Below are 16,868 nucleotides of genomic sequence, written 5' to 3'. Positions count from 1 at the left end.
TTAAGAATATGATTAAAAACTGTTTGAGAGCTTTGTTAAAAGGAGAGACTGTCTTATGCTTATTTTTGCAGAAATAAAACACTGTTTTGGCTATCATTTAATATTTCACATTATTATTTTAGCACAATTTTCTATAAATTCTTGAAGGCTGTTCTAAGATATTTTTTAATGGTATCTTTTAACATGCATCTTACTGAATCTTGCCAGCAATTTATTTTGACTGAGACATGCTTCTTTTTACCACTGTGTCATGACTTCTTGTGAACCACACTCAAGAGCAGTGTTGTTGTTACACTCTGTGCTTCTCTGGTCTGAAACCCCAGATGTGCCCTGAACCAGGGGTGGTAGGGAGCACCTGGGTATCAGTACCAAGTTATGGTGTGGGGTGTGGTTGTAAAACACTGTAAGGAGCTATGAATAGCTATGATTTACAATATATCGATGACCCAAAAAGAGTTCACAAGCAGTTGCTATAGATGATGGATAATTTGTTTCTCTGCCCTTTCTGCAGATTCATATAATAAAACTGGGTCATTTCACCAGCAGTTTTCAGGACGCTTGATTTCTGTCAGTTTTGCCCTTTTTTTAATGTTAGCATGCAACATGATTTAAACTGAAAATTTCATGCCATTAGGTAACAAATTGATTGTTCATCATCTAGGGACAGTGTTCTTCAAGACTGATGTAAAGGCACTCCCTGAGAAATGTTACCTGAGACTAGTGAAACCATCACCTGCCTGTGCCTTGGAATCCCCCTAGGGAGATAAGTACTCTGTCCTTTTTCCTCCTTCTTCCAAAATGATGGTAATGTCTTCTATGGCTAGCAGGTAGTAGTATGCATTCACTTAGTATAGAGGGTTGAACACTGAGGGTGCTTAGATGTAACAGACCTTTCTTGTTTCTCTTTTTCAGGAGTTTGTGTTAAATACTGTTAAATATTAAGGTTACTGTTAGCTTAATATATAAGTTAAATAATGTGAGAGCTGATTATGTCGGGACTTGTGTGAGTGGAGTTTAATATTTGAAAACGTAGCTGGCTGAAATTCATGACAGCAACAGCAAGTTTATTCTACATTCTCATTTATTTGAATCTTCTGCTTTGTCTACATGGGCAAACTTGATACTTAAATACATTTATTTTGAGATAATGACATCAATAACAGGTGTTGGTCTCATATGAAGGTGTGGATAGAAAACCATCTGGTCAGCCTAGTTACCAAATGACTTTGCTGACATTGTAGCTGTGTTGGCTTTTTACGTGAGTCCCTTACATGTCACATACATGTCTGTGTGTGACTTTCCCACCAAAATATAACAGCACTCTGAGGAATAGACTTGAAACTATGGCAGCATTTTATGACCCCTCTCCTTTTCAAGTAGCAGTGGGACAGAATTGTCAAATACTTCATGACACCCTAATACTTGTAACAAACGACTGATAATAGCAAACATCCCAGACACGCTAGATACACCCTTTGTTTCACGAGCTAGAGTCTGCTTGTCGTTATCTCACCGTGACTAGATCCTTTGATCTGAGTAGGGCTGTGCCTCAGCAAGTTCTAGATTTCCTAAAAGGTGCATTGTGATGAGATCAGAGGTATTTGATCTTAAGTCTAAGGGTTTAACTTAAGCCCACACGACCTTAAGCGGTGAGTGACACCCGTTTGCTAACACGGTGGGAGCTGCAGTGCCCGCTGTACCTCAGGGATGGGTTCCACTCTTGTTGGGACAATACGCTGTTCATGTGTGGCTCAGGTTTGGGGGGAAACGGGGATGTCACAGGGCTGAGGAGATGGAGATAAGCAGCAAGAGGGCCGAAAAGTGGAGGACTAAGAACGTGGAGAACAGACTGATACATGGATACAGCCTGGAGAGTTGTGTCTGTATCCTGAATGTAATATACCGCATGGGCACTTGTTGCTCCTTAGTGGTGCCAGACATCAACAGCAGATGAATTTATAAGCCACAGAAAACCTAATGCCAACAACATGTTTCTAAAAGATTTTCTCCGCAGATTAGCTGGCTGCCATGGGGAAGCTGATCCGTGTTATCTTGTTACTTGCAGGCGGTGTGGTAAATCAGAACCTGGGATGACCTACCCGTTTGAAGGCGTTGGAGCTTTCATAAACGACGTTTAAAACTTGATAGTAAGAAAGAAAGAAGAATATCTGTGTCCTAGCTGGATCTTTAGGGTGGATTATATCTGTGCGGGTGGACTCTGGCTCTAGAAATGGTCAGGTACATCCCATACGAACTGCCTTCCTTTGTTCCTTTTTCCCGGGCGCCTCGGCAGCTCCGGGAGGGAGGAAGCGGCGCCGGGTGTTTCGATGCGGGTGGTGGGGCCGGCTGAGGCCCGGAGCTCCCGCGGCGCCGCGCTCGGTGCGCTGTGCCGTGTGGTGTTCCGGCCGCCGCAGCGCCCCCTGCTGCCCGCCTGCCCGCGGTGCCGCTCTCCCGGCGCGGCCCCGCACTTCCGGGCGCGGGCGGGGCGGGGCCGCCGCGCACACGTGACGGCGCGCGGCCAATGGCGCGATCGCGTGATGCGCGGCGCCGGCTGCGCGGGCGGTGGGGCTGCGCAAGATGGCGGCGGGCGCGTGAGGGGTGGCGGCGGCCGCGCCGGAGGGACGGAGGGAGCCGAGGCCCGCAGGGAGCCGGGAGGGGCCGCTGGTGCCGCCCCCGGGGTGCGATGGTAAAATGACCCAGGCGGGCAAGAAGAAGAAGCGCGCCGTGAACCGCAGCATCATGCTGGCCAAGAAGATCATCATTAAGGACGGCGGGACGGTGAGGCCTGGGGTGCGGGGCGGCCCGGGGGACGGCTGGCGGCGGCGGGGCCCCGGGCTCTGTGGCTGTGCGGGTAGGGTCCGGTCCGGCGGGGGTCGGTGGGCCCGTGGGGCTCGGGCGGCCTCGCCTGTGTCGGTGGCGGTGTCCTGGCGGCCTCCGCAGCTCCGATGGCCGCGCTCAGCAGCCCGGGCCGGGGCGCGCGGGGCGGCTGCCCGAGGAACACCTGTCAGCGCGTCAGGCTGCCTTGCTCCGCCCGTAAACGCCGTTTGTTCCTGGCGTGGGCCGGGGAGCGAGTGCGGCCTGAGCCGCGGGGCCTGGGGCACGGCGGGTCGTTACGGCCGCCCGAGGTGAGCGGAGCGTGTCCGAGCCCGCCCTCGCCGAGCGCGGCTCCCGTGAATGCGGCTCCTTGCGGGCGGGGGCGCCGACCGCTGGCCCCGCGGTCAGACTGAACGGGCCCGCCAGGGACGGGCGCCAGCGCCTGAGCAGTTCCGCAAAGGGCGTCTGGAAGAAAGGCTTTGCGGTTCTTCCCCCTGTTCTGCTTCCTCGTAAATACATAAATTTGAAAAAGAAAGGAAGTTGTTGAGCGTTTTGGCTGCTGGAGCTTGGAGTTGGTTTGGGTGGGGTTTTTGGTTGGTTTTTGTTTCGTTTTATTTATATTGATGGGTGCCATTACTTCCAATTACTTGTATCATTGCCCCTGGATTTTTTCCACTGTGTAGCTTCGATGTGCCCCGTTCTAAATATAGTGCCATTATTTCAAATAAAGAGACATCCTGACAGATTAAATTGCTGATGGCCCTTCAGTTTGTCTTTTTGGAACAATAATGGGGAAGAGACAGGTGTCAGAGAGCCACTGTGCTTGTCCATTGAAGTGGCCAGCTGGTTGGATTACTGACGTGTTAGGAAGCAAAAAGGAGTCTGGTGATGGTTGTTGGTGTTTTCCAGGGTCTGCTGGAAAGCTGCTGTTTGTAAAGATAGAAATGTATGAGATTACCTTGTACAAACGTTAACTGCAGGTACTTTAGGTTGAGTAGTACAAGCAGAGTAAGTGCTGTTACTCGGGGGACATGGAGCTCCCTTATTTCACACTGGAGTATCATTGATGAAGATACAGTGTTTCCAAGCGTCCCCAGCCTCTCACCTTTGACTTCCTTTTGCCAAAAGAGGAGAAAGTCTGTTACAATAACTGCATTCCGTGATACTTGTAGCACATCATCCCCTGCCTGCCCCAGTTTCAAAAGCTGAGTGCAAACTGCCATGAGTTCTTAATTAATTTAATTTTTGGAAAACTCGGGAAAATGAGCCATGAACATTAGATGAAGGTATGTAGGTTGTTGTTAGGCAACCAAAACTTCTGCTTGTAATACTTTCTGCCTTCAAATAAATATTTGGGGATTTATTTGTTTTAAATATGTATTTTTTTAAGTTATGAAGTCTGATATTAGAGTGTTCTTTAAAGCAACAGCAGAAGCTTCATGCATGGATTTTTTTTTTTAACATTTGCTAAAATGTTAAGTTGGCTTTCAGTGCTCAGCATCCTCAGCTGCTTCACACATTACCCAGGGTGGTGTGTGCCATTTTGGGAAACAGATACCTGAAAAGGGCCCCCATGGCTTCAGTGTCACCCACTGGCAAACCAGGAGTTAAGCATCTTCATGTTCACTTTCCAGCGTTATTGGTTCATTTTGGAACCGTTTGACCTCAGAGAAAACTGTGTGAGCCAGAATGAATATACAGATGGTTAATGAGGTAGTGACACAGGCAGAGTTTCTCATTGGAAACCAAAAACAACCTCCAAACAAGCCAAAAGGGAAACCCACCCATTGTTTCTGCAGAGCCTCTCCTCCCACTGCATTTTCTGCTGGGTCTCCGTGACAAGGCAGTGGGTGGTGCAGGAGCTTGGGTTGGTGCACGATGGGTGGTATTTTTGTGGTTTTCTATTTGCAGCTTTAGTAGCTCTATCACAGTAGGAATGGGTACTGGTGTGTTGTACTCAAGTGTGTGTTGTCAGATTGCACCAAAGGAGAGGCAGTGACACCAGTGATGTGGTTTCATAGAATCACACACGGTTTGGGTTGGAACAGACCTTAAAGATCATCTCTGTCCAACCCCCTGCCATGGGCAGGGCCACCTTCCATAGAGCAGGTGTCAAAATCCCATCTTGCCTGCCACTGAACGCTTCAGGGGTGGGGCAAACACAATGTCTGTTTCAACACTTTTTTTCCCCAACAATTTTAATTTTTCCATCCTTTATGTATTCATCCTGTGTAGGGTGGTGCATTTTTGAAGCAGTCATGAGATGAATTAGAGGTCAGGACTTCATTCGGTGCTTTTTCCTTTCCAGCAGAGGAGCAGCAGCTGTGGTTTTACACACCATGCCATTGTTGCTTTGATGGTTATTCTGTCGTTGTCAGATGTGTGTTCTTAGGCTTGCCTGGATGTACACTTTTTATCACTGGATGACTGAGAGTACAGAGTGTTTGATTAAAGGCATCCTCTCTCTAAGCAGAGGAAGAGGCTCTCTTGGAGCCCTGTTGGTGCCACGGGTTTAGCCAGGCACGAACACGCTCTGCTCTGGCTGCTGGTAACAGAGCAGGGCTGCTGTTGTTCCAGTTGGAACATCTCAGTTCCAGCTTGTTCACACAAGGGCTCTGTCTCTGTTCTCTCCAGAGCTGGGGCTCTCTGCTTCAGTTTCACTTAGGCCACTGCATTCCACGGTGTTAGCCCATTAGGAAGGCACAGAGGCAGGGCTGTGGGGTACACCAGGGCTGGACACCCAGCACCTGCACGGCTCCTGGGGGCTTGGACAGTGCTGGGACCTTGTGAACTGAATGCTTGGCATGTGTCCTAATACACTGCATGTAACTGCTTATCCTTCCCCTGCTCTGTCACCTCAGAAGCATCCTTGCTACTTGATAGTTGCCACCACCTTTAAAAATGGCTACAGAGGTGATGATCTAAATGTGACTAAATACCTTCTTTTTTCTGTAGATCAGAACATATAACAGTACATGTGATAAGTGAGCGCTAGCAACAAGACAGCAGGGAAGTTGCACCGTGGTGATCTAAATGTCACTTGTGGTTTTTGTCAGCGTGTTGGAAAGCTCTGTCGGTGCTGCTTACAGCTGGGTGACCTGGCAGGGGGCAGCAGTGACCCACCCGAGGCCTCTGAACAGCAGCAGTTCCCTGTGCAGAGCAGCCCCTGCTTTCCTTCTGCTCTTTCGCTTCTGCCAGTGGCCCCGGGGCTGCCTGGAGCTGGCCGAGGGCAGCCCGGGCACAGGTGGCCTTTGGGCCCACTCCTGGCTGCTGTGGGTGGAGGGGCTCCTGACCCCTGTGCTGGGAGGGGGGGATGGTTTGTGACACCTCCCTCCCTGTCTGTCAGGCCTCAGCAACGTGACAGGAGCCTGGGGGCTGTTGGAATGAACCTGATTTTGAGACTGAGTCAAACAGCCAACACAGATACTTGCAGTTTGTGCAGAGCTGGATAAATTTTTAACCCAAAGCTAAAAGAAGGATTGTGGGTGGAAAGTGAAAGGAATTGTGGGAAGAGAGGATAATTATAGCCACTCTGCACCTACAAAAACTGTTAATTTACATCCTTGGGAGAGTAGGCAGAAGAAATAGGAATATCGGTATGGTTTGTCTGTATTTACTGAAGAGGGATTGGGAAAGAAAAAAAGTACAATGCTGAGGTACTTTTGTAATTCACCTTTTACAGGCTGATATGGTTACTTTCAAAAATTATGATCTTTTCTAGGAGTAGGAGTGAGTAGGCAGTGAGGTTCTCTGTATTTATTTCCTACATTTGTTCAGTAAGCTTTTTGTTTTTGTATGCTGGAAATTAGTGGAATCTGGAAAGAAAAGCTAGGTATGGCTTGCATAAATATCCTAATAAAAGAAAGACTCCAGTATTACCTAACTGCAACTTATAATTGTGTAGTGTTTGAGGCTGGAAGGCACCTCCAACATCACTAATCCAACTACCCCAGTCTCCTACCCCAGCCAGGGGTCTGCTCAGGGCTGTGTCTGGTGGGGTTTGCAGGATGGCAGCTCCACACTTATCTGAGCAGCCTTTTTCAGGAAGGGTTGCTTAAGGTGCAAGTATAATTTCTTATGTGCCTCCAGTCCTGTCACTGACACCCCTGAGAAGAGTCTGGCTCTTGTATTTACTCTTCCATCAGCTACTTACTGACAACGATTAAAATCCCAGTGAGCCTTCTTGGGAAGCAGCTGAGGTCCTTAGCCTGTGTGTGTTCTCAGTGTAAATGCCAGCTCTGACCACATCGGGGCCACTCTGTTAGAAACTCGGCTTTGCACAAAACTGGCAAAGTAGATGTTGAGGTAGCATTTCTAAGCTGAAAGAATGCACATGAGATTTCTGAGGAGTTATTCATACTGCTTTCATTTGAGAATAATTAGTGAACCCTATCCTTAACTGGCAAATGCTGGACTGTGGCATGTTGTTTGACAGCATTTACAGAGTCTACAAGATGAGCAGGTTTTCCCACCCAGCTCTTCTTGTTCTCATCAAAAGCTACTTCTGATTCTACCAAATCACTGAAGAATTTCAAGTTCCTTTTGTCAAATCTTTTATCTCCATCTCTTCCTGTGTTTGAAGCACACTGTAACTGATAGGCCTGCACTCAGTATTTGGGAAGTGATCTGTTCCTGAGATTTGCTTCTGGTGTTCATTATTTTAGTTTCTTTCCTGGTTTAGAGCTGTGTTTTGTGTGGAGCACTGGTGCATTTTAGTAACAGAAGAACAGTTTGATAGACCAGGTAGTGGGACTTGGGGATGGCTGAGTGTGAGCACTGCTGTGTTTTGAAACCATGGAAACTTGGTTCCATGTGGCTTTGTGTAAACTTAAGCACTTTTCTCAAGGAAAACAAACCAGTTGTCTGAAGAAGTCTGTTTTCCCTGTTAGCATCCTTGTTTCCCAGACTGGCAGTATGAGTGGTTTATTTTTTGAGATGGCAGTGAAGGATTCTGCAGAGTTAGAGTAGGACACTTCAGGACATTAGCATCAAAGGGTTAAAAGAAGGAGTTTCATTCCATACCAGTTAGTTGGGTAACTATTCCTGAGTTCTGAGTCCTGTTTCATTATGAATCGTTCTGTTAATAATGTTCAGATGCATTTCCCATGACTCTGATAGATGACCAGATGTTTGTCTTTTCTCCTGTTTCAGCCTCAAGGAATAGGTTCACCCAGTGTCTACCACGCTGTTATTGTGATCTTCTTGGAGTTTTTTGCCTGGGGACTCCTGACAGCTCCCACTCTAGTGGTAAGTTATCCTCGGGACAATTACTGCAAAGGCACTGAGCATCTTCTGAATTCCATGAAATAAAAATTACATATCACTGAGCTGCTCTGTTGTGCAAGTGAAAAGTTTCTGTATTTTTAGAGGTATCAGAAATTTCATTTATTTCATTTTAGCAGTGTAATGGTGTAGCACAGCTGTTTACATGCAAGTCTGCTAACACTCAGGTTTACATGGAAAATAGTTTCTGAATGAAACCAATGAGGTGGTAATGAAATTATCTTTCCTTTCATGATGCCATAAACCATTGGCACATTACAAATGTAAGGGCAAAAATACATTTGAAATGTGGTGACATAATGCAAGTGTCTGTGTAGGTGGGGAGGTCTTTGCTGAGCTGGCTGTATTTTGAGCAGAAGCTCCAGAGCACAGACCCTGTTACAGCAGTCAGAGCATCCCTGTGATTAGTGAAACAGTCATACCAATGTGTTTGTACCAAGGGACTTCCTCATGTAGTTGGTTGCTTTTAATTTGGATTTAATTTGTGAGTGATACATGATGACAAATTAAAAGGAGTGAAGGCTTAAAAATCTCCCAAGCCAACTCCATTTTAAAGCATCTTGCTGCTGCTCTGAAAGCTGATGTTACCCATCAAGTGTCTCTTGGGTGTGAACTGCACATTGTCACTGAATGGAGTCCCTCTCATCTGAACACATCAGACTGAGACAGCTGCATTTCTGGATTCTGCTCCCCAAACTGAGAGCCCCTTCAGCATGGTGATGTGTCTCCTCTCTCTCCCCAGTCCCCAACAATGACACAGTAACATTTGGAGAATCTGATCACAGATAGTTTTCTAGGTTCTCTGTGGTTTATTTATATTTCAGGCACTGAAATCTCAAAACGCCCTCTATGCAAATTAAAGCTTAGTCACATTATTTGTGGTTTGCCCTTTTTTCTTCTATTTTTACCTCTGTATTCTATGAAAATAAAAAAAAAAAAACCTGCTGTGCATCATGAAGTTGGATGTATCATGAGCGATATTTGTAGTTCATATTGTGTAAATGACTGTATTCATATTTCCTCTCCAGGTTTTGCATGAAACCTTCCCAAAACATACATTTCTAATGAATGGTCTAATTCAAGGAGTAAAGGTAAGTTTACAGAAGTTAATCACAAGTAAAATTTGAAGTGAATGGTGGGAGGAATATAGAAATAACTGCCAAGTGAAGCAGTCAAGAGGTTTTTCAATATGGCTTTCACAGTATGAATAAAATGGGAATAAATTACTGCTGAAAGTGCAAATGTGCATCTTTTTACTTTTAGTAAGGTATTGCTTGGTCTGTATCTACTGTTTGGGTTCAGCAAATAAAAAGGTAGTTGCTTAATCCCAAATAATGTATATGGTGCTAAAAGTGGATAATTTTTCACTTGGAGTTTGTTGCTCCAGTGGACTATAAAACACAGTTCTTGAAACTGCTTGTATGACTGGATCATCTCCATTTTGAATTTTGTGTAGCTCTGAGATACCAGATCTCAAGTTGTATGTAAGCAGACATTGGGTAGAAGACCAGTGATGCTTGGCCACATTGCCTTTGGTGCACTGCACTGTAGCTGTGGGTTGAATGAAACCAGAGCCCAGGCTGCTCTCAGACTGTGTTGTGGTCAGCAGTCACGAGTCTGACCTCGTAGTTCTAACTTCAAATGTTTTGTGTCACTTAGGGCTTATTGTCATTCCTCAGTGCCCCGCTCATAGGTGCCCTGTCTGATGTGTGGGGACGAAAGTCCTTCTTGCTGCTAACAGTATTTTTCACCTGTGCACCAATACCACTAATGAAGATCAGCCCATGGTTAGTAAATTGTTTCATGCCAGATTGGCTGTTGTTTTTCAAGGTTGCTATCTAATGCATATGTGTGTAGTATTGTTGATAAAATGCTGTTTGTGCTTTGTGGAGGGTTGAGGCTTTTGTATTATTTCTGGGCAAAGCTGGGGGGAACAGTCAACCTGAAGCAGCTGCCGTGAGGCCAAAGGCTGCGTTCAGAATTGCAGCAGCTGCTGATTTTGATCTGTGTGCTGTGAGCCCTCCATCCAGCACACCTGCCAGAGCTGAAGGAAGCTGTCCAGTGAACTGTGCAGGCCTGGATTGTGGCCACAGTTCTCACTTAGGTATCAGCCAGCAAGGTTGAAATCAAAACCTTACCTAGTGGGGGTGCATGAGGTAACCATATGTAAGCTACAGTGTTGCAGCACTGTTACACTTTCGTTTGTGAAATTCTCAAATGGACCGGCTTTCATGCTGTGTGTGCACCTTCCTGACCCTGAACTGGCTGGAACAGTGCCCAGGGAGGGCACGAGTCAGAGCTCTCAGGGTGGAGTAGCAGTGGCACAATGACACAAGCTGCCTGCTGAGCCAGCTCCATCAGCCTTTCCTGTTTCCCCTCTGCTCACACGGGCTGCTCAGCCCTCATCAGGAGCTTGTTTCCTAAGTGTTCATTAAGGTTTCAAATGCTAAGTGCTATGTCTGTAGCATAAAGATATGGCTAATGTGGAGGCCTTTCAATGACCGCGTTCTCAAAGTACTGAGGTTCCTAATTTGCTTTGGGTTATAGACCAGTAAAGTTTATTAGCTGAGCACTTCATTTCTGAGCAGTACTTAATCACAGCAGCTTTTTGTAGGTGTGACAAAATGATGCTGCTTGTACTTGGTGCACATAGGAGTTACACAGTTCTATCAAGGCACAGTCACATTGGCTTTATTCAAGATTATCTCAATAAATTGTCAGGATAAGTTGGACAAGGTGATTTACTGTTTAACTGCACTTGAATTGAATAAACTTTTTGTTTCTGTTCAGGTGTTCTAATTTTTCTTATCCTGTTCTTAGGTGGTATTTCGCTGTAATCTCTGTGTCTGGAGTTTTTGCAGTGACATTTTCTGTAGTTTTTGCATATGTAGCAGACATAACCCAAGAACATGAGAGGAGCATGGCCTATGGTTTGGTATGTATTGTTTGGGCTCTTTTCCTGTGGTATTCAGTACTAAGCCCTTCAGTTTGTAATGCTTTTCAAAGCTGCATTTTTGTTTCTTCTATGGCAAGTTGATTTTAATTTGGAGTCAGGTTTTTCGGTTTAATTGTTCCTGTTATCCAGTCTTGTATCTCTTGAATATTGTGCTTCTAAATGAAACAAAATATGACCATGGTAAAAGCTGTCATTCCTGTCTGTCTTAAGGGCTGTTATCAGTCCTAGGGATGGAATTTGAGGAGCTTTAGTTATTCCTGCATTGTTGCCCACACTGGTACTACTCTGTCATCTCAGAAATCTCTCCTTTTGTTCTGGAACTGCCATTGTGTGGTACTTGACTGCCTCTGCCTGTGTCCAGTCACTGTGCTGAGCGGCAGTTCAGAACAAAGATACTGATATGCTGAGGTACTTGTCTGTTTGATGTTCTTACGACTCGCCTCTGTTTCTCTGTTATCTCCTCATAACCTGCCAGGTCCCAGGAGCCTTTACAGAATCCATTACCATTCAGCAGGAAGGGCTAAAAGCAATGGATAGAGAACTAAATAGTTTCTTTGTGCCTGTACACATCAGGGATTGAGATATGCTGAGAAAGTTCTTTCAGTTTTTAAGTTAGTATCTTTCACAAGGCCAGCTGATTAACTGACAACAACTGGGTTGGATTGACCAGCATATTAGAGTTAATATACCCTTTACACATGTGCTTTATTTTTTAACAGACATTGCCTGTTGCCCTAGTATGAAGATTAAATACAGCTCATTGCTTCCCAGAGGTATCAGAAAAATCTACAGTTAATTAAACCTAATTATGTCAGTACATGCAAGACTGCTTGCTATGAGCCTCGCACTGCTGTCCAGTTACCAGAAAAAAAAATTCTGGACAAATTGTGACTGTCTAAAATACACAGCTGCTACCACGTAGGCATAGGAAAAAGGTTACTTTGAATCACTATGTGGCTATAATGGTTAGGCTTCTGAAAAGGAGGAAATGTGGGTAATACCACTGCTGACTTGTCTCACTGAAAAGCTTACCAGCTGTTATTTATTTCAGGTCTCTGCAACTTTTGCAGCCAGTTTAGTCACCAGCCCTGCTATCGGTGCCTACCTGGGCCGAGCGTACGGCGACAGCCTGGTGGTGGTGCTGGCCACAGCAATAGCCCTGCTGGACATCTGCTTTATCCTTGTGGCTGTGCCTGAGTCGCTGCCAGAGAAGATGAGGCCAGCGTCCTGGGGAGCACCCATTTCCTGGGAACAGGCTGACCCCTTTGCAGTAAGCTACTTAACCAGGGAATATTTTCTTATTTGTAGATACTGAGCTTTGGATACAGGGAAGAGACTGAATTTACAGTCGTTCAGGCTCAAAAAACAAAGCCTTCAATCATTTCGAGCTTGACCTTGCTTCACTGGTGATACTTTTAGCAACAATCTTGCTGAATGTTCAGAGAATGCTTTGGTGGTGCCATGTAACAACTTCATGAACTGGCAAGCTTTTCAGAGCCCAGCTAGGGATGCTTTTTGGAAATGAAGGTGGAATGTTTTGTAATTCTTTTTTCTTGCCGTAGTCCCTGAAGAAAGTCGGCCAGGACTCCATTGTGCTGCTAATCTGCATTACAGTCTTTCTTTCCTACCTCCCAGAGGCAGGCCAATATTCCAGCTTCTTCCTATACCTCAGACAGGTAATGGAACATTTTGGTAGGAATTTCAACAAAAGTAAATTTACAGGATTTAAGAAAGTTTTCAGCATTACTGAACTAATATGGAAAATACGGATAATTCATGTAATTTAGAAGCTCCCAGCAATTCATTTAAGTCCCCTTGTTCTGATTTTCTCTTTTAGACAGGCAAAAAGAAAGGGGAATGACGAATGAGTTATAAAACAGTCTCTTGTATTTTGTAATTATTTGCTTTATTCTTGGACTACGAGGTTCAGTATGTTAAACTGGTGTTATTTTTTTGAGGGAACAATTTAATTGTTAATTATTTATGCCTCCTTATTTTCATTTACTTGTTTGATGTAATGGAAAAAAAAACTGAGGAGCTGAATACTGGTCTTCTGCGTTATGTGTTCCCGCAGTGGAGTTTGTGACATCATGACCACGTGGTTTATGGTTAATAATCAAATTTTCTTTTTTTTTAATATAGATAATGGGATTTTCATCTGAAAGTGTTGCAGCATTTATCGCAGTCCTTGGGATTCTTTCCATTATCGCACAGGTGAGTTACTGCTCTGTGCGTCATTGATTTGGGAAGCATATTACTTGCTAAATGGCTGTGCTTTTAGTAGAGGCAAATACTGCTTTTGAAGAACACTACTTTGAAATAATTCTTCTGCATGTATTTGACATTAAAATGTTTTCAGGTTTTTTTTTTTTTAATTCATTAACTCATCAGCTTACTTGTGTTTTAACATTTGGAATACAATGGTATTTTTCTGACATTTTACTTTTGCCCTCTCTGTTAGACAGTAGTGTTGAGTTTACTGATGAGGTCCATTGGAAATAAGAACACCATCCTGCTGGGCCTGGGGTTCCAAATACTGCAGCTGGCCTGGTACGGCTTTGGGTCGGAGCCATGGTATGCACACTTGACTTTGGGCTGCACTTTGTCCCTTCTCTGAAGGGTGTGAGTGCAGGGCGGGCAGTGCGGCGCCCCTGCGCTGGCAGGGCAGAGCTGCAGCCCCAGCAGTCACTGACTGCACTCTGTGTCTTGCAGGATGATGTGGGCAGCTGGTGCTGTGGCCGCCATGTCCAGCATCACCTTCCCGGCTGTCAGCGCCCTGGTCTCGCGAACTGCTGACGCCGACCAGCAGGGTAGGTGTGCTCCCGGTTCTCTTGTGTTCTAGCTGGGAATACTGGGCAGACAGACATGCTGGGGCCTGGGCTTAGTGCAGGGCAGCCCAGATACCTCAGCTTGGGGCACCACCTTAAATCCAGGTTGCTTGGAAGTTGCACTGTGTACCACATACTTCTGTGCAGAGAGAGAACTCAGCGAGGCCCTACAGTAGCAGAACATTCAGCAAACTCAGTGCACTGTTCCTCACTGTAGCATGCTGTGCTCTCTCCTCTGTGAGACAGTGACAGCAGGGATAGTGTCCATCTCCTCTGAACCAGCTCGGCATGGCAGGCACTGCCCTCTGCTAGAGGCAGATGGTAAAACCACTGGAATATATGATAATGACGGGCTCTTTGTGCCCCCTGTTTACTGCGACCCACAGTGCAACACCATTGAGAGCTTTTCTGCTTGCATCCGTTTGAAGTCAATGAAGTAATTAGAAATAGTTAATGATATGTGTATAACTCTAGATAGATAAGAACGGGTATTTTACTTTTCCCAGGTGTTGTTCAGGGGATGATTACAGGAATCCGAGGACTGTGTAACGGTTTGGGACCGGCGCTCTATGGTTTTATATTCTATATCTTTCACGTTGAATTGAATGAACTACCCATGCCCGAATCCTCCTCAGGAGGCAGCGTGGTTGCACAGTACCATCTACAACAGGTGCGTTTCTTTTGTACTTGCTGCTTCCCAAAAAGGAGTTAGGAAGGGCTCCTGTGCTCATCAGTTCTCCAATTTGATGCTGTGCTACATTTTGTTACACTGACTGTAAAATGGAGGGTGTAGAAAGAGGTTTCTAAGTCCCTCTAGGGACTAGAGGGAGTAGTCGTTTAACTGATCTAGGTCGTTTAACTGATCTGTTTAATTACATGCACTAGTTTAATTTTCAAATAGCTACAGCTGACAATCATACAAAACTGTGACCCTTGTGAGGGAAGGATGGACAGGTAGCAATGGTGAATGTTTTTGTTTTGTTGTCCTTTTACCAAGCTTTTTTTTTTAATTAAGTTTTTGGGGAAACTCAGGAGAAAGAACTTTCACTAGAAAAGGAAGTTGGCAAGCATTAATAAGAATCACGTGTTCCCTTGTCCTAAATCTTAGGATTTAATGTTCTTTCACGTTCCTTCTCAAAGCCTGCACTGTATTCACTAGTGTGTCAAGCAACAGCTCTTCCAAGTGGGTAACTGGCAATTGTAGACTGTTAGTGTGTGTCAAAAGGGCTGTCAACACTTTGTTGTTGTTTTCAGAATTCCATAATCCCTGGACCCCCATTCTTATTTGGAGCGTGCTCTGTGCTGTTGGCACTACTTGTTGCCTTGTTTATTCCTGAACACACAAACATAACAGTGAGATCCAGCAACTGGAAGAAACACTGTGGCAGCCACGGCCACCCCCACAGCCCACAGGCTCCTGGTGAAGCTAAAGAACCGTTACTGCAAGATACAAATGTATGACAAAAATCCAGGAAGACCGTTTGGACTCTTCTTTCAGCAGCAGTTTGGGATCCACACTCCAACTCCATCAAAATGTAATTTCTTAAGGTAATCTTAAGAAGTATCTTTCTGCATGAAATCTGTAGGAATTGAAACGGGAACTTTCTCCAAAGATGTTGCCATGGAACTATAAAAACTTACTTGCTTTTATAAACAAACTGTTACATACTTGTCTCTTGCCATGAAATACTGTTACTGCTAAACTTAACATTCTAGTTCAGAGACAAACAATAGAGTCAAGGCATGAGCATGTGTCCTTCTGTTTCCTTACGGTGGTGAGCTTTAATTCTAGTCATGCTACGTCTCAATGAGACAGACTGGCATCCATGTGGACCCATTCGTTTTAATGTTGTAAAATCTTGGGTCAGATGATTCAAAGCCTTAATGTAAATGTACTTCAGTAGGGAGGTGAATTGGTATCATTTCTTTTAAAAGTCACATGGCAGGTTTTTTTTAAGTTTGTACTAATATAAAAATCACATGAGCACGCTTGCTGAACAGTAAAAGTTATTTTTATGTAAGTGCATTTACTCTTTCTATTTTTGAAGAAACGGTCGTATCAAACACTTGTTGAAATACGAAGTGGGTGTTTTGGGCCTACAGATTTTAATACTGGCTCTAAACCTCTGCTTTCCTCTGTACCGTTTATTAAACCACTCGATTTCTGATGTTTGCTTAATCATAAAGGACCTCAAAACTTGAATACACAGACTGAACTCTATAAGCTGATAGCCTTGAATCTGTCCATGTGCTATATAGTGGCCTTTGAGGACTGTCACAAGAACCCTTTTGCATTACAGAGCTAAAGTTTTAGTCCTAAATTTTCAGGACCCTTAGTACAGAAGAGAGCTTTATACAATTACTGATGTGAATTTCTCTAAAAGTGTATATTTTTGTGTCCAGTTGTATTATTTAAGTGTTCCTTTGTATAAATTTGTGTATAAAGTATTGTATAGGTTTAAAATGTTTTCATCTTGTGGTTATTGCTTAATGCTTTTTTACCTTTGAACATTCACCATGGTTGACCAAGAGCAGGAAAAAATGTAAATATACTGTTAATAAAGTTGAGTATTTTAATGAATTTTTAAATAAGTGTGGATGTCGCTTCAAACCTTTGGTGAAGTTCAGTAGCTGCACGAGTGTTATACTTCAGCATGCGGAAAATGTCAGCGAGAGCAGTGCTCCAGCATAGAGCTTTACCTACCAGCTAAAGCAGCTCTGAGCCCCGGGCAGGGTCCCTGCTGGCCAGCAGCACCGGCTGCCTGCGCCTGTTTCCTGGGGATCCAGGAGAACAGCCACGGCTCCAGGCTCCAAGGAATGAGGGCCAGGGCTGCCCAGGCCCAGCACATGCGGTTTATTTTTATCTAAGTGGCCTGGGAGATGCTGCCACACTCCTGTGTGCGCTGCAGGATGAACACACCCAACTACAGCTGGAGAGAGCAGCGCTGTGGGGCTGGGCCTGGGGAACAATGAGTGACATGGAAAAT

The 16,868-nt window shown here is 44.9% G+C and overlaps 1 protein-coding gene across 1 annotated transcript; it reads left to right on the top strand.

Annotated features, from left to right (window-relative positions):
* Positions 1–2,568: 2,568 nt before the first annotated feature.
* MFSD14A (major facilitator superfamily domain containing 14A) lies at positions 2,569–16,473 on the top strand. The gene is made up of 12 exons (XM_066192369.1): positions 2,569–2,778; positions 7,966–8,061; positions 9,126–9,188; positions 9,757–9,884; positions 10,918–11,032; positions 12,105–12,323; positions 12,616–12,729; positions 13,196–13,267; positions 13,515–13,627; positions 13,766–13,863; positions 14,388–14,551; positions 15,136–16,473. Exons 1-12 carry the CDS (start codon positions 2,692–2,694, stop codon positions 15,340–15,342), a joined length of 1,476 nt encoding a protein of 491 aa, XP_066048466.1. The 5' UTR covers positions 2,569–2,691; the 3' UTR covers positions 15,343–16,473.
* The last annotated feature ends 395 nt before the right edge of the window (positions 16,474–16,868 follow it).

Source organism: Chamaea fasciata, unplaced genomic scaffold (genome assembly GCF_029207755.1).
Source record: "Chamaea fasciata isolate MVZ Bird 193981 ecotype frontalis unplaced genomic scaffold, bChaFas1.0.hap1 SCAF_10, whole genome shotgun sequence".
NCBI classification, from domain to species: domain Eukaryota; kingdom Metazoa; phylum Chordata; class Aves; order Passeriformes; family Sylviidae; genus Chamaea; species Chamaea fasciata.
Note: the sequence above shows the minus strand (reverse complement) of the source record. Positions and strands in the feature narration are given on the sequence as shown.